The 24,180-nt window shown below is 47.4% G+C and overlaps 2 protein-coding genes across 2 annotated transcripts; both read left to right on the forward strand.

Moving 5' to 3' along the window:
- Window positions 1-4,814: 4,814 nt before the first annotated feature.
- Window positions 4,815-7,200, forward strand: LOC309796195 (OTU domain-containing protein 6A-like; the record flags this gene model as incomplete). The annotated part of the gene is made up of 1 exon (XM_082609253.1): window positions 4,815-7,200. The coding sequence occupies exon 1, from the start codon at window positions 6,343-6,345 to the stop codon at window positions 7,198-7,200; it is 858 nt and encodes a 285-aa protein (XP_082465379.1). The 5' UTR covers window positions 4,815-6,342.
- A 14,341-nt stretch (window positions 7,201-21,541) lies between these two features.
- LOC309796196 (OTU domain-containing protein 6A-like) lies at window positions 21,542-23,927 on the forward strand (the record flags this gene model as incomplete). Its single annotated transcript, XM_082609254.1, has 1 exon — window positions 21,542-23,927. Exon 1 carries the CDS (start codon window positions 23,070-23,072, stop codon window positions 23,925-23,927), a length of 858 nt encoding a protein of 285 aa, XP_082465380.1. The 5' UTR covers window positions 21,542-23,069.
- Between the last annotated feature and the right edge of the window lie 253 nt (window positions 23,928-24,180).

The following is a 24,180-nucleotide window of genomic DNA, read 5'->3' on the forward strand; positions in this document are numbered from 1 at the left end:
AGCCTAAGGTGGAGACACCGCAACTGCAATGTTGACTCCAGCCCTTGTTCCTAAGTGCAAAACTACCGGTTGAGCGGGCTTGCAGAGTTGCCCAAGGGACCTGTTCTAATGAATAGCCTAGAAACACTGGAATACATTCTCAAGTGTGTAAATAGTGCTTCTGACATATTTGAGGGGGCTTGAAAACAGTTTAAGTATCCTAATCAGTTCAACCAAATACACTGAGTATCTCTACTAGCAGGCACTGCTGGCTGGGTAGGGGCCCCAAAATAATTAAGACTGAGTTTGTGCTCTCCATGGCAGCCTCACGGCCTCGGAGATGAGAAGCACACAAATCCAAGTGACTGCCAACCCAAGGCCCAGCCTTAAGTGCTGTGGTCCAGTTAAGAAGATGAGGAAGTGAAGTGGGAATGCTCTGGGCCAGCTTGGAGTAGGGAGGAAGAGGGAACGGGAAGCTCGGAAAGTTCATCTCAGATTTAGGGGGGAAGCCCTCAAGGGAAGAGCGTCCCAGGCTGTGAGGTCCCCAGGAGGCAAACACCAGAGGTGGCAGTGGGCGAGACACGAGTAAAGAAGGGTTGTTCGCATCTCCAGCGTCTGTTTCCCTCCATTACCACAAAAGCCTCCAATCTCCTTTTTGGGGGTGCGAACCCCTGTCACCCTCTTGGGGTGACAGCGGTTCACCTCCAGGACCCTCCCCTTTCAGGTCTGCCAATCAAAGCACCGATTCTTCCGGGCCACAGTGATTGGCTCAAGGTGAATCTATGGCTTGGGCCTGCCCAATCAGAGTGAAGCCCATGAGCACACGCGCTCTGTTGCTCCTTTGAGCCTGTGAGAAACAAAATCCGGAGCCCCTGCCGTCTTGCATCTGTGGGAGCTGGCGGGGGAGGGACTGCACTGACCAGGGTGGCCGAGGTGAAGCCACCAAGGTTCATCACCAAATTGAGTCACCTCCTAGGAAGAGGCTAATAAGGCTTTCCTGGAATTGGAGGTGAGTTCAAAGTTCTTGCAAAATCACGTCAGAATTTTGTTTGAAACAAAAGCGGAAGGAAATGGGGAGCGGCAGCGGTGTTTTCCCATGTCCACGAAGCCGCTTTATCTGGGCTTCTCAGCTACCTTGAAACCAAGAACGGGCTACTCGGGGTATTCTAGCCCCTGGGGAGCGGGCTCTCTAAGGAGTAAGTGAGAACTCGGGGGCCTGTGGCAGTCTGATGTGAATGAGTGTTTGTCCATTCCCAGGAATGCAAGCATCCCTGAGGGGTCCTGGGAGTAACCGGGTTCTGATCCCGGTCATGAGTTTCTGATCATGAGCTGCCTTCCCGTAGGGCCCAGATTCAGTGACCAGCCACATCCGAGAAGAGAGAATATTTCTGCCACTTGCTCCATCCTTTGTGGAAAAAAATCTTCTGTACTCAGGAGTTAGAATGTTACCCTAGGGGCAGTAGAATCCGTTAAAAGTTTGTTTTTCAGAAGGAATGAGACATCAGAGCTATGCTTTAGAGATAAGGAATCTTAGGGGAAAGAATGGATTGCAAGGAGAGAGATTGGAGGCAAGAAGCTGATTTGAGAGGCTGTCTTTTCATGCATGACAGACGACGCTGACGTGGCCTGGGGCTGTGGCGGCAGGGAGAGAACAGGGGACCAAAGTGATGGACACTGGGAGTAGAATTAACATTTGTTTTAGGAGGAGGGTAAAGACAAAGACAGGATCAGAGGTGATTCCCTGGTTTGTGGCTGGAGTATCTCAGGAAAAGGTCCACTGAGATAGGCCCTTAAAAATCCCTTCAATTACCAATCAAGTAGAGTGTCCCCAGTTTCACGTATACAACCTTTGTACACTAAAGCTTTTTGTACCTCTGAGCCAAACTGAAAGGAGCATATGAGTGAGCACAGACTATCTTAGAAAGGATACACAAGAAACTCCAAGGAGTCCAGCTCAGCAGCTGAGAATAGGATGTAAAAGCACTGATTATTCAAAATATAAATAGAGTTTAAAATTTTAAGTATATAATCAAATTTTAAGAATAAAAGCAGTACGGGATTTCCCGGGTGGTCCAGTGGTCAGGACTCCACGCTTTCACTGCCAAGGGCCCGAGTTCAATCCCTGGTCAGGGAACTAAGATCCCACAAGCCGCATGGCACAGCCAAATAAATAAATAAATAAAAGCAGTAGCAAGACAAGAGTGTGTCACCCATCAGTACTGTCACCAAGCTCAGATTTTTTCAGTTGATAATAATAAGACAGGAGCTTCAGCAGGACAATGCAGGGAGGGCTCTACATCCTTCCTCCTGTAGTTCTCTAGTAGGTAACTATTTGACCACAGTTCACAGCCTGTCTCTTTGTCATACACACATCCCACTGCTTTCAAGGAAAGCAAATAATCCTCAGAGACAGTAAAGTCTAAATTCCACATCTTTTGGTTAAAATGGTAAATTGTATTTATTTTACTATAAGAATCATATTATATATACATATGTATACATATACATTTATACAGTAATATACATACAGATATACATACATGCATATATAAATGAAACACTAAAAAGCTACAAGCCAAATGTCAGCAGTGAATTGTGAAGTCTGAATTGTGAGATTATGAGATTTTTACTTTCTTTTTTTTGTTTTTGGCTTTGTAGGGTCTTTGTTGCTGCACGAGGCTTTCTCTAATTGCCCTGAGCGGGGGCTACTCTTTGTTGCAGTGTGCGGGCTTCTCATTGCGGTGGCTTCTCTTGTTGTGGAGCACGGGCTCTAGGCGCGCGAGCTTCAGTAGTTGTGGCACACGGGCTTAGTTGCTCCGAGGCATGTGGGATCTTCCTGGACCAGGGCTTGAACCTGTGTCCACTGCATTGGCAGGTGGATTCTTAACCAGTGCACCACCAGGGAAGCCCGAACACATTACTTTTTCAGGGAAAAATAAGTGTGTTTCTTTAAATCCACTTGAGTTTGCTTGAACAGGCTCTTTGCTTTGGCCAAGGAGGAGGCAGGCCCTAGGGGCAGATGCACGTGTGTTCCACCGCAGGAATTTCTCCTCTCCAGGCCTGCCCTCCACCTTTACAAGGCGATTTCAGGCTTGCAGAGCTCATGAGGAGTCTCTCGCTCACACGTGGGCATTGTCGGAGGGCACGTACAAGGTCTCTTTGAATCTCATAGATGAATTTACAGCCGTTTCATGAGGGATTCCTCCCGATGGCCCCAGAAGCTATGTTGGGACTGTTCTGCCTGACTTACAGCCAAGAGTCATGTCAAGGCTGCGTGTGGCAGCAGCACAGTGCGGTGGGAAACGTGACACAGACGAGTCAGCCGTGGAATTCTGCAGTGTGACCATCAGCCCAACACTCCCCCTCTCTGGCCCTTCCTTCCTTCATTGCTAAGATGAGGGGATCATTAATTCCATTAAAAGCAGTATAATTTTTTCCTGAAATCGGACCCACAATGGATTTTGAGTTTTGCATCATTTGCAAAGCAGTTTCTGTTTCTTTCTTCTGCTTCTACTGATGCAGAGACCTGAGGCCCACTACAATGCCTTGTCTAAAAGCAGAACCACTAAACCTTGGTGACACAAAGAAATTGCCGCAGAAACTTTGAAATTTAAGAACTTTCTGTTTTGCTTTGTTGTTTGTTGTTTTGACTTTTTACTTTGAGCCAGGTCAAATTTTTAGCCTTGATGTATTTCCCTCACTGATCTTTGAAGAGAGAAGGGAGGTCCCCAGAGGCCAAGGTGGGGAGGGCGATAGGCAGACAGGATGGCAGGGAGCACCGCTTAGAGTTCTGTTAACAAACAAAATTCACCTGAGTGAATTTGAAGATCAATTGGCTTTATTCAGCAATTCACAAATGGGACAGCATCCCATCCACCAAGTAGTGAGGAGCTCCAAGGAACTGTACAAAACGGAAGGTTTTGAAAGGCAGAGAAGGGGTGGGACAAAGAAGTCATCAACAAAATAAGGGGTTATTTCAGACAGAGGTCACCTTCCTTTTGGGGAAGGCAGGGGTCTATGTGGCAGACTACCTCACTAGTGCTGGCCAGGAAATTCCAGACTGACTGGTTAAAGTCACTTTCATGGGATGGGCTAAAACTGCAATTTGGTTACGTATTAAGTCTTGGTTTACTGATGTGGGGCATAGCACACGTGACTTCATTTTGGGTCTGTTGTTTCTTTGTTTAACAGTTCTATTTGAGTAGAATAGGCATGGCAAGAATAAACACAAAATGTTAACAGAGGGCTTCCCCGGTGGCGCAGTGGTTGAGAGTCTGCCTGCCGATGCAGGGGACACGGGTTCGTGCCCCGGTCCGAGAAGATCCCACATGCCGCGGAGCGGCTGGGCCCGTGAGCCATGGCCGCTGAGCCTGCGCGTCCGGAGCCTGTGCTCCGCAACGGGAGAGGCCACAGCGGTGAGAGGCCCGTGTACCGCAAAAAAAAAAAAAAAAAAAAAAAAATGTTCACAGGGGTTTTCTCCCAGGAGAATTATGGAATTTAATTTCTCCAGATTATTGACAGTGAGCATATATTACAGTTTTATTTTATATTGTATTTCAATAAAAATCAATCAGTGTAAAGATTCCTAGATACTGTGAGACTCATTAAAATCATTTTGTAGTATTCTTTTCTGCAAACAAAAGACCTTTTTAAATTAAGAAAAACATCATTTAAAATTGCAAATGCTTTTCTTTTTTTAATGAAAAAACAATTAGCCATGACTTTTTTCCAGTGAATAAAAATTTCCCTAACAGGCTTGCTCTAAATGTTAAATTTTAAAAATTTCAGTATGGTAGTGCTACCTCCATACACAATAGCTAGCCTGATTAAAAGTTAAAGTCTTTCTTAAAACACAGAAAATCATTATAATGAATAATTCAAGTTAAAAAAATTTTAATTCAGTGTTTTCCTAAAAGTAGCTTCATATTTTAAGTACTCATTAGAAAAACGAAGCTGCAAAGTAATTTGTAAAATGAGACCACTACACATCTATCAGAATGACTAAAAATAAAAAATGATGACGACACCAAATGCTGGTGAGGATGCAGAGAAACCTGATTGCGCATACACTGCTGGTGAGAACGCACAATGGTACAACCACTCTGGAAAATAGCTTCTTCACAAACTAAACATACACTTATAATATGACCCAGAAATTGCACTCCTGGGCATTTTTTTCCCAGAGAAATGAAGCCTTGTGCTCACACAAAACACCTGTATATGGATGTTTATAGCAGGGGTTGTAACAACCCCAAACTGGAAACAGCCCAGATGTCCTTCAACAGGTGAATGGTTAAGTGAACTACAGTACATCCATATCATGGAATCCTAGTTAGCACTAAAAACGACTGAAGTTTTGATATATGTAAAAACTTGGACAAATGTCCACTTTCCTCATTTGTAACAGGGAGGAGGTTGTCTCAAGAGCCTTCCTGTTTGGGAATTCACGATACAGATGAGCAGAGTGGGGCAGGATGAGAGCATGTTTGAAAGAGCTTAGGGATTTTATTTTACTTTATTTTATTTTTTAGAACTTTTAGAGATTCAAAATAATCAGAAGGAAGTGGCTTGATGAAGGCCAACTGTCATGCTTCATGGGAGCCCATTTTGGAAGCTGGGAACCCAGGAGAAGGGGAGTTTAGGGTAGGTGCATTCTGTTGGCACAAGACGAAGTCTGCTCAGCTGTAGTGAACTTTAAGGTTGTTGCTTTCTCACACTGAGATGGGACAGGGTGGATTTGAGGCCTAAACTGAAAGGATTCTGTGTTCCCAGGAACATAAGGAAATATCTTGTTCTGATACACAAAATTAAGGGTTCATCAGTCAAGGCAACTAAAGAACTGGAGAGAGCCACATTGCCTCCTGAACACTGGGAGCAATGGGAAGTCCGGTGTCAAGGGCACATTCATCTGGTGTAACAGTATTTGTCATGTGATTCTCAAGCACGACCAGTGTCTGCACTGTGTTCAGGCTAGGAAGTGAAGTACGCAGTTCAGAGCCCACGAAAATCTCCACAAGCTCAGTTGCTGCACATGATGCACCAAGGCGGGATTTTACATCCGGGACAGGAACCCCGCTAAAACCGGAAGCACCCCTTGCTACGGGGTCTACTGGGGGCATACGTAGTGTCTCCCAACAGCCAATCCTAGTGCCAGGAGTGTTTAGGAGGCGTAGCCGTGGAGAGACAGTGGCCAATGGCAGAGAGGGCCGTTAATAGAGTGAGGGCAGCCGCGGGTGAGGGGAAGAGAGTACAGCCGCCACGGGAGGCTGAGGAGCTCTAGCCGGTTGGGTGGTTAGACTGTTGACGCGAACTGTAGCGGTACTTCAGCCACCAAACTTCGATTCTCGCCTGCCCTTAAACATCATGGGAGATGCACAGAGTGAGCATCAGCGGATGTTACGACGCCACAAGCGCGAGAAGGCAGAGCTGCAGGCCCACATTCAGGGCATGAAGAGCTCGGTCCCCAAGAGGGACGAGAAGAGAAGAAAGCAGTTGCTCCTCGATGTGGCCCGCCTCGAGGCCGAGATGGAGCAGAAGCAGCAGCAGGAGCTGCAGAAGTTCCAGGAGAGTTTCCCTGATAACAGCAACCTCGATTCAGTCACTGAAGATCTGGGCAAGCTGGATCTCGAGGACAAGCCTCCTCACCTCTCGAGGGCACAGAGAAGGCGCGAAAGAAAGGTGGCCCTCGAGAGAGAAAGGCAGGAGAGGATGGCCAAGGCTGAGATGGAGCACCTGGCCAGCTTCCGCCATGACGAGGAAATGAAGCTCGACGGCATCCTGTGGGCCAGGAATCTGGAGATGAAGGCTATCCCGGCCGACGGCCACTGCATGTACCGCGCCATCCAAGACCAGCTGGTGTTCTCCGTGACCGTGGAGAGCCTGCGGAGGCGCACCGCCGAGTACATGCGGAAGCATGTCGAGGACTTCCTGCCCTTCTGCAGCGACGCCTGCAGCCGCGACGACTTCTTGAGCTGCTGCGACGACATCGTGCTCAGCGCGTCGTGTGGAGGCCAGCTCGAGCTGAGGGCCCTGTCGCACGTCCTGCAGACCCCCATCGAGGTGATCCAGGCCAACTCGCCCGCCGTCGTCTACGGAGAGGAGTACACCAAGAAGCCGCTCACCCTGGTCTACAGGAGCTACTCCATGTGCGGGGAGCACTACAACTCGGTGAAGCCGCTCGACGCCGGCTCCGTCAGGTGCCTGGCCTGCCGTCTCTTGTAGGCCCGCTGCCGCCATCGCCGTGGCGGCTGCCGTTGGAGCCGAAGCTGCCGCCGCCGCGTCTCCTCAGCAGGCTCCGCTTTTTTCCTTCGGTTTTCTCAGGGTTTTGTTGATTCATTTTACTCAGAGTTCACCCCCTCTCTCCACCCCCGCCCCCCCTTCTTCCCCCCTCGCTCTTCTATCCTCCTCGATCGTCCCTGGGTTGCTTCTTTCACGGGGTTAGGGGAACCGGAGGCCGGTGACCAGGAAGACATCTGCACCGTCCTACCCTAGCGGAGTGACTATGCCAAGTTCCCACCTTTCTTGCTCCGCGGCATGTGGGGTTGGGTCTTCCCCGACCAGGGCTGGAACCCGTGTCCCCAGGATTCTTAACCACTGAGCCACCAGGGAAGCCCTAGTATTTTGTTTTGTTTTTTCATAAAACCTTGTATGGTTGCAAATTAATGACAGTTGTTTAGATGTTTTCTGAATTCTAAATAATGTTTGTTAACTTTAGAAGTTAAATGTAAGCGTTAAATGTAGAAAGTAGATTTACCGAAACTGATAGGCTAGATAAGGCTTGCTCTAAGATGTGAAAGATCTCAATTTAATTTCCTTTATTAAATATAAGAAAGGACATGACTTTATTCAAGTAGTTGATTCATTTCATTATATCTGCAACTGATGTGAAGTAAGAAGAGACAAACTGATAGGTAGTTTAACTGACTGTGAGGGGTGACATCAACTAGTAAGTTTCCTTTATTCTCAGACATAAAAGGGTATAACGCTGTTCAAGCACTTGGTCCACTTTGTTCTATCTACAACTGGTATGAGTGTGAAAGATCTGAACTTAGTCGTTTTCCTTAATTCTTAGAGATAAAAAGTATTTAAAGAGAGATTTTAAAAAGTATTAAAGTCGTTGATTCATTTTGTTATATCTGCAACTGCTATGAAGCACAAAAAATGAGCAATATACTTTTGTTGATATTTGAGACTTGTTGATATCTTGAATTTGCCAAAAAAAAGTAAAAGTGAAATGATTTGCAGTAAACAATTTAAAAAAATTTAACCTTTAGGTCCTGTACTTCAGTGAGATTACTTACATTCATTTAAAAATTCTTTGTACACACCAAATGTTCTAAACTAAAACATACGAAGGGGAAAAGGCGAACAGTAGTTTGTTTAAAGAATAAAAGCAGTTTAAAAAAATACCTGGTTTTCTATTTTTGTATAGCTGACTGAGTTCATATAGTTTGTATCCCAGGATCGACTTCAGCAAAGGAATCCTGGAGGGTTAGGGAGCAGGAGGGAAGGGGGAGGACACAGTGACAGATGAGGCTTTTGGAAGGAGGAATGGGCCTGCAGTCCTGATGGTGGTCTGGAGTGGAATATCTCCCAGGGAAGGATATAGGGAGGAACAAGATAGTTGAAGCTATCCTGAGTTGATGTTTCACTCAGTGAAAACATCATGAAATGGCTCCAGTTAAGGATGTTCTCATTGCTATGCATGACAAAGTACTTGCACTTTCAAAAACTTGCCAGTCCAGGGCTAGTTGCAGGAGGGAAAGAAGTGCCACTGTTTTTTTCTTTTTTTTTTTTTTTTGAAGGCAGGGTGTGTGTTGGGGGGAATCTCTTTTCAAAATGCAAATATAGAAATCCTGCCAGATAGCTCGCTGTGTAAATGTGTGCATCAGATACATTTTCAGATAGCCAGCTGTCTGAGAAGAGGAAGTCCCTGAGAAAACTAGGTATTTGGATGCAATGTGAGAAGAGCGCCTTTTATAGGGATGAGAATGCTGGCTGGGGAAGGAAGAATAGGCCAGGAAGGGAGGCATAATCTGTAGAAGGGGGCCTGGCTGGGACAAAGGGTGAAAACTGGGGAAGGGGTCAGTCTAGGAGGATGAATGGGCCGTGGCAGGGGAAAGGGGAACAGGCAGAAGAAGGGGAGACGGCGAGGTAAGGACACCTGTGTGGACTGGGGCACAGGGTGAAGAAGGAGGCCAGGCTAGGAAGGGGATAATGGAGCGGGGGCTGCTTAGGGAAGGAGGACTCGGCTGGTCAAGGGAAAGAGGCTTAGTTGAGTTAGGAGGCAAAGGATGAGAGAGGAATCCTTGAGTGTTAAAGGGTAAAAACCCTGGGGAATGGCACCTGACCAGGGAAAGAGATCTGGCTGGGAAAGTAGGCTTAAGCTGGGGAAGAGGGTGAGGCTGGGGAAGGGGCCTGGATGTGGGAAGGGGCCTGTCTTGTAAAAGGAGCAGAGACTTGATAGGGTGGCACAAGCTGAGGATGGGAGACTGGCTGGGCTGGGGGAGATTGGGGGGAGAAAATATCCTGGCAGGGAAAGGTGGCCTGCCTGGGGAGGGGCTCTGGCAGGGGAATGGGGCCTGGGAAGGAGGCACAGGCAAGGAAAGGAAGCTGGTGGCGGGAGAGGTTCGAATGCTGAGACCAACATAGGCTGGGCATGGGATAATCGGTGGGTTGATGGACCTGCCTGGAAGAGGGGGATTAGCAGGTGGGGAGGGCCTGCTAGGGCAGGGATCCTGCCTGGGAAGGAAGGCGTGTGTCCTGGCTGAGGGAGGGCACATGGTTGAGGAAAGGGACCTAGCTGGGGGCACAGGCTAGGGATAGGGAAAAGGTCTGGCTGAGGAGGGAGAATAAGCTAGGGGAGGGGTTTGGTTGAGGAAGGGGTATACCGGTTGAGGAAAGGTACCTTACTGGGAAGGAGGCCCGCCTAGGGAAATGAGCTTAGACTGGGGGAGAGGCTGTTAGGTCCCTGGGTGAAGAGAGCCTGGCTGTGGGGAGGAGTCTGGCTGGGAAAGACTTCCCAGCTGGGGGCATGTGTGTGTGAAGGGGTCCCGGCAGGGAAATGTCACATGGTTGGGGAGGGGACTTTACTGGTGTTGGAGAGCTGAGAGAGGAGGATGCTTGGCCAGGGAAGGAGGCCTTTTTTTTTTTTTTTTTCTGGGGGTGGCAGAAGTGTGTTTGTTCTGGGTCCACCCACCGAGCCAATTAGGGTGCTGGGGGTGCGAAGCGGATGTAAAGGGTGGGCCAAGACAGTCCCAGGGACGGCCTAGGCCTCCACGGCCCGGCCGTTGATGATGCGGATGTGGCGGATGATGTCGTGGATGGCTTCTGACGTGGTGCCCTGGCCCCCGATGTCTGGGGTGTGCATATTTTCATTGTCCATGGATGCCAAGACGGCCTTGCGGGTGGAGGTGGCGTAGGAGTGGAGCTTGAGGTGGTCAAGCATCATGCGACTTGGCACTGGCTATGAAAGGCCAGTGAAGGGGGAACTCCTTGGAAAAGTGGTCCAGCTGAAAAGGGAAAAGGCTGGGCACAAGCACCTGGCTATCAGAAGGAGGCCCTTTCTGGAGAAGGGGTCCCGTGAGGGCAAGGGGACAAAGGGTTGAAAAGGGGCTTTGCCTGGGGAAGGGTAGCCTGGCTAAGGAGGCTGTCAACAGGGTCTCAGGTCGGGGAACAGGCCCTGGCTGGGTGAGGGGCCTGCGAGCAGAAGGGTCCTGCATGGGGAATAACACAGTCTGGGGTTGAGGCCTGCCTGGGGAGGGGAGGCTGGCAGCATAGGACGGTAAAGAGGCTGGGCTGTGGCCCAGGGTGGGAAAACTTCCAGGCAAGTGGCTAGAGGCTGGAGAGTTGGACACAGGCTGGTAAGATGGCTGGTTTAGAAAGGGGGCCAATGCCAAGAAGGAGGCATAGGCTGAGGAAGAGGCTCTGGCTGGGGAAAGGGGCCTGGCCGGGCAAGGGGGCATAGGCTGGGGAAGGAAAAGCAAGTTGGGTCAGGGAGCCTGGGCACGGGCTGGCGGGGGTGGGTGGGTGGGTAAGAAGCTGGGGCAGGGGCCGAGGCAGGGGCCTGGGTAGGGTTACTGCAAAAGAGGATACTGGCTGGGAATGTGACTCCGCTGGGGCGAGGGTCTAGGTGGGTATAGGGGAAGCCTGCCTAGGAGGGGAAGGGAACCAGGCTGGGGAGGTAGCCTTGGCCAGGGAAGGGGGCATAGGTAGCTGGGGAGGCAGGTATAAACGGACAAAGAGAGCCCGGCTGAGAAGAGGGCCTGGCTGGCTTGGAAGCACAGGCAGGTTAAGGGCTTCTGATGGGGGATGGGCTTATCTGCTGGGGCAGGGTGCATAATGTGGGGAAATGGGACTACCTGGGGAAGGGGGCCTGGCTCCAAGGGGGTATAGACTGAGGAGCAGGGTTAGGGAAGTGAGGAAGAGGGAATAGGCTGGTGACAAGGACCAGGGGCCTGGTTGGTATAGGGTATGAATTGGTATAAGGTGAAAAAGGGATTCCTGGCTTTTGCATGGGGAAGGGCTAGGGAGTGGCACCTGGCTAGGGGAGGAGGCACTCGCTAGGGAAGTTATCTGCACATAAAGTTGGGAGGGGCTGGATGCAGAGGGGGCACTGTTGTGAAGGCAGGGTGCACTGGCCAAGGAAGGGGGCATGGCCGCGGAAGAGGGCATAGGTTGGTGAAGAGGGCACTGCCTGGATAATGTGGGCCTTGCTGGGAGTGGGGGGAGGGCCTGGTGCTGCCCACGGAATTCTGCCCAGCAGAAGGCAGCAAACAAACCAGCAGAGTCCCATTTTACAGGCTTCTTTCTCCCTAAATACAAGAGAAATAACTATTTCTGTCTAGGGAACCCTTAAGATCTCACTGGGCCTGTCCCAGCTTCCTCCACTGGGTCTGCCTTCAGCTGGAAGGATGGGGAAGAGTAAACCCAGGCCAGATTCCAACCAGGCCCAGAGCACAAGCCAAGAAGGGGCCTTCGCTGTGGGATCTGGCAGGACATGAGGGATTTGCAGTCTGTTCCATTTTGTAACAGTGACCACAGTCACTGAGGACAGTTGACTGTTCTGGGCAATTGTGTGTGCAAAAGCCATGGGGTACTGTTCCCAAAGGGGTTCAATTCCAGAAGCAGCTTTCATTCATTTACTTACCATTCTTCATTTACTCCTCATGATCATGCACTTTTGCCTTAGCAGCCAAAGACAAGGACACCTATCTGGATTTGAAGCCCAGCTCATATACCCGCTTCCTAGCTTTGTGACTTGGATTAAGTCATCTAATCTTTCTGGGCTTCAGTTACCTCATCAGTAACATGGGACAGTTAATGCCCGTCTTAGAGGTATCTCTTGGGATGTTAGGTACATTAAATGAAAATATGTATAAAATGTGCAATAAATGTATCATTACCTAGGGGCCTAACACTATAACACTATCAGCTGTGGCAGCAACCACCCCTTCACTCTGTCTACAGTAATTTTGGAGCCACTTGGCCTCTTCCCGCAGGTCCTACAGTGGAAGCCAAAACTTCTTGGGCTGCAGCGTGAAAGCAAATCCCACTGGGGCTTACCAGAGTGTCCTCTTGGGGACAGGGGGGCCTGTGTGCGGGGACTCCTCAGGCCAGTCAGTATCTTCCTTCCTTCCACCCTTTTTCTACACACACACATAGACATGCGTATTTAAAAAAAACCAAACTGGTATCATTCTATTTGGACTACTTTTTTTTTTTTAACTTAACAATACATTATAAGCATTTCCTTCTCTCCTTAGTCTTCAATACGATGATTTGAATGCCTGCATTCTAGCCTGTGAATGTGCCACAATTTATTTGTCCTATTCTATTGCTGGACATTTAGATTGCTTTCAGTTTCTCACTGCTACAAATATGCGACTGTAATATCCTTGTAGCTGAGTCTTTGTCTATATTTCTGATTATTCCCCTTTGATAAGATTTCTAGAAGTGATCTAGGTCCAAAGGAGAGGCTTTTAATGCATACTGGTAAATTGCCCTCCAGAAAGAGTGAGCCAATGTACACTCGCAGGGTGTGAGAGTGTTATTTTCCCATATAGTTGCAAACACTGAAAATTATCATCTTTGCTCATTTGTTAGGTGAAAGATGCTGTATTAGTTGACCCTTTGTTGATTACTAGTAAGGTAGAATATTCCTCTAAGTATTTGTTAGCATGTCTATTTCATTCATGCTGGAACAAATAATTCTTAATTTATTGCCTGTTCCTGACATTTGCTTAATTTTTTATGGGTAAGTTTGTCTTCTTCTTACGGATTTTTAATAGGTCCTTCCACTTTTCATTCGGATATTTTTTAAAAACAGTTTTTCCCGTACATTATTAGGCTCTCAGTGTTGTTTCTGACTTTTTGCGTGTGCTCAAGTTTAAAATTGTAATGGGGTCTATCTATCGATCTTTTTCTTTATGGTTTCTGTCTTGGTATCTTGCTTAGAAAGGGCTTCCCCATCCCGAGGTTGGATCAATATTCGTATATACTTTCAAGTTTTTTATGCTTTCTCTTTATATTTAACACTATTTAACATATCCACCTGGAAATTACTTGGGTGGAAGACAAGGACATAAATTGATTTTCTCCAATTATGGTAATTAACCAGTTAGCCCAACACCACTTACTGAATAATCCACCATTTCACCACTGATTTCAAGTGCCACCTTCCACATATATGACATTCTTATGAGAGGGTAAATCTCGTTTCAGCCAGTCACACAGAATAACTGCATTCCAGTGACCTCCATGTGAAACTGCCAGCTGTCCATTCATCCATTCACTCCATATTTACTGAAGAGAATGGTGATAAACAGTAGAGGTAGAGAGATAAAGATCCAGTCCCAGCGCTCACCATCTAGTAGAAATGGCAGATGGGAAAATAGACAGAAATAAACAGAAGGCAGCATGACCAGTGCTGTGATGAAAGGAAGCACAGAGGAAGGACACTTCATCAGACCTGGGGTGGCAGGGAGGCTTAGGAGGAGCTCGCAGAGGACACAGCCAGAGCAAAGGCAGGAGTGAAAGAACAGGGTGTCGGGACTTCCCTGGTGGCCCAGAGGTTGGGACTTTGCCTTCCAATGCAGGGGGTGAGGGTTCGATCCCTGGTCGGGAAGCTGGGATCCCACGTGCCTTGAGGCCAACAAACCAAAACACAAAAGGGAAGCAGTGTTGTAACAAATTCAATAAAGACTTTAAAAAAAAATGGTCCACATTAAAAAAAAAAAAAAAAAAAGAACATGGTGTGTCCGTGTTCAGTGGAGCTGGAGGATAGAGGTGACAGGTGAGGGAGCTGTGGGAAAGAAGCTGCAGAGGGAGGCTGGCATGGTCTCCCAGCTTTAGTAACCATCGGTTTTACTCATAATATTACAAATTAAATAAATACACATTGAATGAGATACCATTTTTCATCAGTCAGATTAGCAAAGAAGTCAAGTTTGATAATATGCTGTGTTGATGGGAGAATGCAGAAACAGGCATTCTCAAACATACTGTTTCCCTTGTACATGACTAAAGAATATATTTTAAATGATACTATTGGTTGCTTTTGAGGAGGGGAACCAAGTTGCTGGGGGAAAAGGATGGGACGGAGCTTTGCACTGTGTGATCTCTTAAATGGCTGATATTTTGAACTATATGAGTTAATCAATAAATCTAAACCTAACTAACTCGCTAAATAAAACGCACATAGCTTTTGAACTGGCAGTCCATATCCAGGGACCTATACTACAGGTATACGTATTATACGGCAGTATATTTCAAGGCTATTCATTAGAGTGTTGTTTGTGCAAGTAAAACTCTAGATACAACCTAAATATCCTCAGTGAGGACTAGCTGAGTAAATTTTGGATCATCCATATGAATTGTTTCCTCTAGGGAGAGGGAAAGAAATGGGTGGGTGGGAGGAGGAAGGTGTTGAGCTTTTTCCTTTTAAACTATGTCCTTCGATAGAGTTGGATTTTTTTATTGCAAGGCTATATATCTCCTCATTCTCTCTCCTGCCAGCCCCTGGCAACCAACATTCTACTCTCTGTCTCTCAATTTGACTACTCTATGTACCTCATATAAGTGGAATCATACAATATTTGTCCTTTTGTGACTGGCTTATTTCACATAGCATAATGTCTTCAAGGTTCATCCACGTTGTAGCAGGTGTCAGAATTTCCTTTTTAAAGCTGAATAATAGTCCATCGTGTGTATATACCACATTTTGTTTATCCATTATACCATTGAATTTTTAAGTAGAAAGTTGTATCTATGTATCATCTAAAACCTAGAAAAAAATGATTTCAAAACACTATTTCCTTTCTTCCTCTTCCTCTGGGATAATTTAAATATCATAGGAATTATCTGCTCCTTGAAAGTTTGAAACAGTCCATTCACTTGTGAAACTGCGCCTGGGCCTTTCTTTGAAGTGAGACTCTGACAGTCAGGTAGAGTCCTTGGAAGAAAAGCTATGCTGTGTAAAACAACCATAATTTATCTAAAATAGATAGGGACAAAAATTAGACAAAACAGTCAGGAGGTAAAGAGTAAATGTGAAATTTTTCTTATCTCTCAGAGGGTGAATCAAAGATACCATTTCAGTTTTGAAGTTGAAAAACTGAGAATTGTAGGCTTAAGCGTGGGGCTTACCGTCATAAAAATAACCACCAGTAGAACTAAAAGCGAATTGCCTATGCTCCCATTTAGAAGATTAAAAAAAAAAGAATAAAGGAAAGAGAAAACCTAGCCCTTGGAGCAACAGATAGAAAACAAGGGAAACAGAAATAGTGAACTGGCCTTTTGTCATGGGGTCGGGGAGGGCGTGGGAGGAGCCAGGTAGCTTCTGCCTTTTTTTCCTGGCGTCTTCATTTTTACTTTGGTTTAAATTATTTTGCATATGGAGATACCAAGGTTGTGCTCTGCGTCTGTGGCCTGTTCCTACTTGGAAAAAGAAGACATCTTCTTATCTCATTTTGATTCTGTTTTATTTCGGTGGGTATCTCCTAGGGGGATTATGCATATGCTCATTAACTCAGCCATCAAGTCCCAACTTGACTTTGAATAGGAAAGATGTGCCCCTTAAATATGTTTACTGCTCCTGAATTAATCTTGCCAAAACAGTGTGTTAACCATTGACCTAGATGATCTCTGTAGGCCCTTCCAGCTCCCTCTGTGCCTGTCTTGGTTTCTCTGTCTCTCTATCTCTCTGTCTCTGTCTCTGTCTCTCTCCTTCACACACACACACACACACACTCACACAAATCTAGGAACTGTCTCTGAACATTGTGTATGACCCCACAACACTACATGGCAGAAACAATAGGGAAGCAGTCTTGGTTTGGCGTAAGAAAGAAATGTTTTGATAATCAGAGCTATTCAAAGATATGAAAAACCATCTCACAAGGTGGTGAGTTCTCTGTTATTGGAGATGTGTAAGCCCAGGCTGGATAGCCACCACCTCAGAGGTTTTCAGGCCATTCAAGCGTCTAATGGGGATTTAGAAGAAATTTGAAAACAAAAGAGGTTTCTTTTACTTAGAGGTGGGGAGTGAGCCAGAAGAGAACCACAGAAGCCCCTGGGCATGGGGAAGGCCTGGGCTGGGAGCTGGGGGAGCACTAAAGGAGATTTGCCAGGCCTCTTTTACTCAGTTGAGTCCTCTTTCTAGGACCACAGAAATGTTCATCCCTCCCCCAGGGATGGCCCTGATGAGTCTTGAGTTTGGAAACACAACAGTATTGTGGAGCTGCAGGAATAGCCTAAGGTGGAGACACCGCAACTGCAATGTTGACTCCAGCCCTTGTTCCTAAGTGCAAAACTACCGGTTGAGCGGGCTTGCAGAGTTGCCCAAGGGACCTGTTCTAATGAATAGCCTAGAAACACTGGAATACATTCTCAAGTGTGTAAATAGTGCTTCTGACATATTTGAGGGGGCTTGAAAACAGTTTAAGTATCCTAATCAGTTCAACCAAATACACTGAGTATCTCTACTAGCAGGCACTGCTGGCTGGGTAGGGGCCCCAAAATAATTAAGACTGAGTTTGTGCTCTCCATGGCAGCCTCACGGCCTCGGAGATGAGAAGCACACAAATCCAAGTGACTGCCAACCCAAGGCCCAGCCTTAAGTGCTGTGGTCCAGTTAAGAAGATGAGGAAGTGAAGTGGGAATGCTCTGGGCCAGCTTGGAGTAGGGAGGAAGAGGGAACGGGAAGCTCGGAAAGTTCATCTCAGATTTAGGGGGGAAGCCCTCAAGGGAAGAGCGTCCCAGGCTGTGAGGTCCCCAGGAGGCAAACACCAGAGGTGGCAGTGGGCGAGACACGAGTAAAGAAGGGTTGTTCGCATCTCCAGCGTCTGTTTCCCTCCATTACCACAAAAGCCTCCAATCTCCTTTTTGGGGGTGCGAACCCCTGTCACCCTCTTGGGGTGACAGCGGTTCACCTCCAGGACCCTCCCCTTTCAGGTCTGCCAATCAAAGCACCGATTCTTCCGGGCCACAGTGATTGGCTCAAGGTGAATCTATGGCTTGGGCCTGCCCAATCAGAGTGAAGCCCATGAGCACACGCGCTCTGTTGCTCCTTTGAGCCTGTGAGAAACAAAATCCGGAGCCCCTGCCGTCTTGCATCTGTGGGAGCTGGCGGGGGAGGGACTGCACTGACCAGGGTGGCCGAGGTGAAGCCACCAAGGTTCATCACCAAATTGAGTCACCTCCTAGGAAGAGGCTAATAAGGCTTTCCTGGAATTGGAGGTGAGTTCAAAGTTCTTGCAAAATCACGTCAGAATTTTGTTTGAAACAAAAGCGGAAGGAAATGGGGAGCGGCAGCGGTGTTTTCCCATGTCCACGAAGCCGCTTTATCTGGGCTTCTCAGCTACCTTGAAACCAAGAACGGGCTACTCGGGGTATTCTAGCCCCTGGGGAGCGGGCTCTCTAAGGAGTAAGTGAGAACTCGGGGGCCTGTGGCAGTCTGATGTGAATGAGTGTTTGTCCATTCCCAGGAATGCAAGCATCCCTGAGGGGTCCTGGGAGTAACCGGGTTCTGATCCCGGTCATGAGTTTCTGATCATGAGCTGCCTTCCCGTAGGGCCCAGATTCAGTGACCAGCCACATCCGAGAAGAGAGAATATTTCTGCCACTTGCTCCATCCTTTGTGGAAAAAAATCTTCTGTACTCAGGAGTTAGAATGTTACCCTAGGGGCAGTAGAATCCGTTAAAAGTTTGTTTTTCAGAAGGAATGAGACATCAGAGCTATGCTTTAGAGATAAGGAATCTTAGGGGAAAGAATGGATTGCAAGGAGAGAGATTGGAGGCAAGAAGCTGATTTGAGAGGCTGTCTTTTCATGCATGACAGACGACGCTGACGTGGCCTGGGGCTGTGGCGGCAGGGAGAGAACAGGGGACCAAAGTGATGGACACTGGGAGTAGAATTAACATTTGTTTTAGGAGGAGGGTAAAGACAAAGACAGGATCAGAGGTGATTCCCTGGTTTGTGGCTGGAGTATCTCAGGAAAAGGTCCACTGAGATAGGCCCTTAAAAATCCCTTCAATTACCAATCAAGTAGAGTGTCCCCAGTTTCACGTATACAACCTTTGTACACTAAAGCTTTTTGTACCTCTGAGCCAAACTGAAAGGAGCATATGAGTGAGCACAGACTATCTTAGAAAGGATACACAAGAAACTCCAAGGAGTCCAGCTCAGCAGCTGAGAATAGGATGTAAAAGCACTGATTATTCAAAATATAAATAGAGTTTAAAATTTTAAGTATATAATCAAATTTTAAGAATAAAAGCAGTACGGGATTTCCCGGGTGGTCCAGTGGTCAGGACTCCACGCTTTCACTGCCAAGGGCCCGAGTTCAATCCCTGGTCAGGGAACTAAGATCCCACAAGCCGCATGGCACAGCCAAATAAATAAATAAATAAAAGCAGTAGCAAGACAAGAGTGTGTCACCCATCAGTACTGTCACCAAGCTCAGATTTTTTCAGTTGATAATAATAAGACAGGAGCTTCAGCAGGACAATGCAGGGAGGGCTCTACATCCTTCCTCCTGTAGTTCTCTAGTAGGTAACTATTTGACCACAGTTCACAGCCTGTCTCTTTGTCATACACACATCCCACTGCTTTCAAGGAAAGCAAATAATCCTCAGAGACAGTAAAGTCTAAATTCCACATCTTTTGGTTAAAATGGTAAATTGTATTTATTTTACTATAAGAATCATATTATATATACATATGTATACATATACATTTATACAGTAATATACATACAGATATACATACATGCATATATAAATGAAACACTAAAAAGCTACAAGCCAAATGTCAGCAGTGAATTGTGAAGTCTGAATTGTGAGATTATGAGATTTTTACTTTCTTTTTTTTGTTTTTGGCTTTGTAGGGTCTTTGTTGCTGCACGAGGCTTTCTCTAATTGCCCTGAGCGGGGGCTACTCTTTGTTGCAGTGTGCGGGCTTCTCATTGCGGTGGCTTCTCTTGTTGTGGAGCACGGGCTCTAGGCGCGCGAGCTTCAGTAGTTGTGGCACACGGGCTTAGTTGCTCCGAGGCATGTGGGATCTTCCTGGACCAGGGCTTGAACCTGTGTCCACTGCATTGGCAGGTGGATTCTTAACCAGTGCACCACCAGGGAAGCCCGAACACATTACTTTTTCAGGGAAAAATAAGTGTGTTTCTTTAAATCCACTTGAGTTTGCTTGAACAGGCTCTTTGCTTTGGCCAAGGAGGAGGCAGGCCCTAGGGGCAGATGCACGTGTGTTCCACCGCAGGAATTTCTCCTCTCCAGGCCTGCCCTCCACCTTTACAAGGCGATTTCAGGCTTGCAGAGCTCATGAGGAGTCTCTCGCTCACACGTGGGCATTGTCGGAGGGCACGTACAAGGTCTCTTTGAATCTCATAGATGAATTTACAGCCGTTTCATGAGGGATTCCTCCCGATGGCCCCAGAAGCTATGTTGGGACTGTTCTGCCTGACTTACAGCCAAGAGTCATGTCAAGGCTGCGTGTGGCAGCAGCACAGTGCGGTGGGAAACGTGACACAGACGAGTCAGCCGTGGAATTCTGCAGTGTGACCATCAGCCCAACACTCCCCCTCTCTGGCCCTTCCTTCCTTCATTGCTAAGATGAGGGGATCATTAATTCCATTAAAAGCAGTATAATTTTTTCCTGAAATCGGACCCACAATGGATTTTGAGTTTTGCATCATTTGCAAAGCAGTTTCTGTTTCTTTCTTCTGCTTCTACTGATGCAGAGACCTGAGGCCCACTACAATGCCTTGTCTAAAAGCAGAACCACTAAACCTTGGTGACACAAAGAAATTGCCGCAGAAACTTTGAAATTTAAGAACTTTCTGTTTTGCTTTGTTGTTTGTTGTTTTGACTTTTTACTTTGAGCCAGGTCAAATTTTTAGCCTTGATGTATTTCCCTCACTGATCTTTGAAGAGAGAAGGGAGGTCCCCAGAGGCCAAGGTGGGGAGGGCGATAGGCAGACAGGATGGCAGGGAGCACCGCTTAGAGTTCTGTTAACAAACAAAATTCACCTGAGTGAATTTGAAGATCAATTGGCTTTATTCAGCAATTCACAAATGGGACAGCATCCCATCCACCAAGTAGTGAGGAGCTCCAAGGAACTGTACAAAACGGAAGGTTTTGAAAGGCAGAGAAGGGGTGGGACAAAGAAGTCATCAACAAAATAAGGGGTTATTTCAGACAGAGGTCACCTTCCTTTTGGGGAAGGCAGGGGTCTATGTGGCAGACTACCTCACTAGTGCTGGCCAGGAAATTCCAGACTGACTGGTTAAAGTCACTTTCATGGGATGGGCTAAAACTGCAATTTGGTTACGTATTAAGTCTTGGTTTACTGATGTGGGGCATAGCACACGTGACTTCATTTTGGGTCTGTTGTTTCTTTGTTTAACAGTTCTATTTGAGTAGAATAGGCATGGCAAGAATAAACACAAAATGTTAACAGAGGGCTTCCCCGGTGGCGCAGTGGTTGAGAGTCTGCCTGCCGATGCAGGGGACACGGGTTCGTGCCCCGGTCCGAGAAGATCCCACATGCCGCGGAGCGGCTGGGCCCGTGAGCCATGGCCGCTGAGCCTGCGCGTCCGGAGCCTGTGCTCCGCAACGGGAGAGGCCACAGCGGTGAGAGGCCCGTGTACCGCAAAAAAAAAAAAAAAAAAAAAAAAATGTTCACAGGGGTTTTCTCCCAGGAGAATTATGGAATTTAATTTCTCCAGATTATTGACAGTGAGCATATATTACAGTTTTATTTTATATTGTATTTCAATAAAAATCAATCAGTGTAAAGATTCCTAGATACTGTGAGACTCATTAAAATCATTTTGTAGTATTCTTTTCTGCAAACAAAAGACCTTTTTAAATTAAGAAAAACATCATTTAAAATTGCAAATGCTTTTCTTTTTTTAATGAAAAAACAATTAGCCATGACTTTTTTCCAGTGAATAAAAATTTCCCTAACAGGCTTGCTCTAAATGTTAAATTTTAAAAATTTCAGTATGGTAGTGCTACCTCCATACACAATAGCTAGCCTGATTAAAAGTTAAAGTCTTTCTTAAAACACAGAAAATCATTATAATGAATAATTCAAGTTAAAAAAATTTTAATTCAGTGTTTTCCTAAAAGTAGCTTCATATTTTAAGTACTCATTAGAAAAACGAAGCTGCAAAGTAATTTGTAAAATGAGACCACTACACATCTATCAGAATGACTAAAAATAAAAAATGATGACGACACCAAATGCTGGTGAGGATGCAGAGAAACCTGATTGCGCATACACTGCTGGTGAGAACGCACAATGGTACAACCACTCTGGAAAATAGCTTCTTCACAAACTAAACATACACTTATAATATGACCCAGAAATTGCACTCCTGGGCATTTTTTTCCCAGAGAAATGAAGCCTTGTGCTCACACAAAACACCTGTATATGGATGTTTATAGCAGGGGTTGTAACAACCCCAAACTGGAAACAGCCCAGATGTCCTTCAACAGGTGAATGGTTAAGTGAACTACAGTACATCCATATCATGGAATCCTAGTTAGCACTAAAAACGACTGAAGTTTTGATATATGTAAAAACTTGGACAAATGTCCACTTTCCTCATTTGTAACAGGGAGGAGGTTGTCTCAAGAGCCTTCCTGTTTGGGAATTCACGATACAGATGAGCAGAGTGGGGCAGGATGAGAGCATGTTTGAAAGAGCTTAGGGATTTTATTTTACTTTATTTTATTTTTTAGAACTTTTAGAGATTCAAAATAATCAGAAGGAAGTGGCTTGATGAAGGCCAACTGTCATGCTTCATGGGAGCCCATTTTGGAAGCTGGGAACCCAGGAGAAGGGGAGTTTAGGGTAGGTGCATTCTGTTGGCACAAGACGAAGTCTGCTCAGCTGTAGTGAACTTTAAGGTTGTTGCTTTCTCACACTGAGATGGGACAGGGTGGATTTGAGGCCTAAACTGAAAGGATTCTGTGTTCCCAGGAACATAAGGAAATATCTTGTTCTGATACACAAAATTAAGGGTTCATCAGTCAAGGCAACTAAAGAACTGGAGAGAGCCACATTGCCTCCTGAACACTGGGAGCAATGGGAAGTCCGGTGTCAAGGGCACATTCATCTGGTGTAACAGTATTTGTCATGTGATTCTCAAGCACGACCAGTGTCTGCACTGTGTTCAGGCTAGGAAGTGAAGTACGCAGTTCAGAGCCCACGAAAATCTCCACAAGCTCAGTTGCTGCACATGATGCACCAAGGCGGGATTTTACATCCGGGACAGGAACCCCGCTAAAACCGGAAGCACCCCTTGCTACGGGGTCTACTGGGGGCATACGTAGTGTCTCCCAACAGCCAATCCTAGTGCCAGGAGTGTTTAGGAGGCGTAGCCGTGGAGAGACAGTGGCCAATGGCAGAGAGGGCCGTTAATAGAGTGAGGGCAGCCGCGGGTGAGGGGAAGAGAGTACAGCCGCCACGGGAGGCTGAGGAGCTCTAGCCGGTTGGGTGGTTAGACTGTTGACGCGAACTGTAGCGGTACTTCAGCCACCAAACTTCGATTCTCGCCTGCCCTTAAACATCATGGGAGATGCACAGAGTGAGCATCAGCGGATGTTACGACGCCACAAGCGCGAGAAGGCAGAGCTGCAGGCCCACATTCAGGGCATGAAGAGCTCGGTCCCCAAGAGGGACGAGAAGAGAAGAAAGCAGTTGCTCCTCGATGTGGCCCGCCTCGAGGCCGAGATGGAGCAGAAGCAGCAGCAGGAGCTGCAGAAGTTCCAGGAGAGTTTCCCTGATAACAGCAACCTCGATTCAGTCACTGAAGATCTGGGCAAGCTGGATCTCGAGGACAAGCCTCCTCACCTCTCGAGGGCACAGAGAAGGCGCGAAAGAAAGGTGGCCCTCGAGAGAGAAAGGCAGGAGAGGATGGCCAAGGCTGAGATGGAGCACCTGGCCAGCTTCCGCCATGACGAGGAAATGAAGCTCGACGGCATCCTGTGGGCCAGGAATCTGGAGATGAAGGCTATCCCGGCCGACGGCCACTGCATGTACCGCGCCATCCAAGACCAGCTGGTGTTCTCCGTGACCGTGGAGAGCCTGCGGAGGCGCACCGCCGAGTACATGCGGAAGCATGTCGAGGACTTCCTGCCCTTCTGCAGCGACGCCTGCAGCCGCGACGACTTCTTGAGCTGCTGCGACGACATCGTGCTCAGCGCGTCGTGTGGAGGCCAGCTCGAGCTGAGGGCCCTGTCGCACGTCCTGCAGACCCCCATCGAGGTGATCCAGGCCAACTCGCCCGCCGTCGTCTACGGAGAGGAGTACACCAAGAAGCCGCTCACCCTGGTCTACAGGAGCTACTCCATGTGCGGGGAGCACTACAACTCGGTGAAGCCGCTCGACGCCGGCTCCGTCAGGTGCCTGGCCTGCCGTCTCTTGTAGGCCCGCTGCCGCCATCGCCGTGGCGGCTGCCGTTGGAGCCGAAGCTGCCGCCGCCGCGTCTCCTCAGCAGGCTCCGCTTTTTTCCTTCGGTTTTCTCAGGGTTTTGTTGATTCATTTTACTCAGAGTTCACCCCCTCTCTCCACCCCCGCCCCCCCTTCTTCCCCCCTCGCTCTTCTATCCTCCTCGATCGTCCCTGGGTTGCTTCTTTCACGGGGTTAGGGGAACCGGAGGCCGGTGACCAGGAAGACATCT

Source organism: Mesoplodon mirus, assembly GCF_964341445.2.
Source record: "Mesoplodon mirus genome assembly, chromosome: X".
Classification (NCBI taxonomy): domain Eukaryota; kingdom Metazoa; phylum Chordata; class Mammalia; order Artiodactyla; family Ziphiidae; genus Mesoplodon; species Mesoplodon mirus.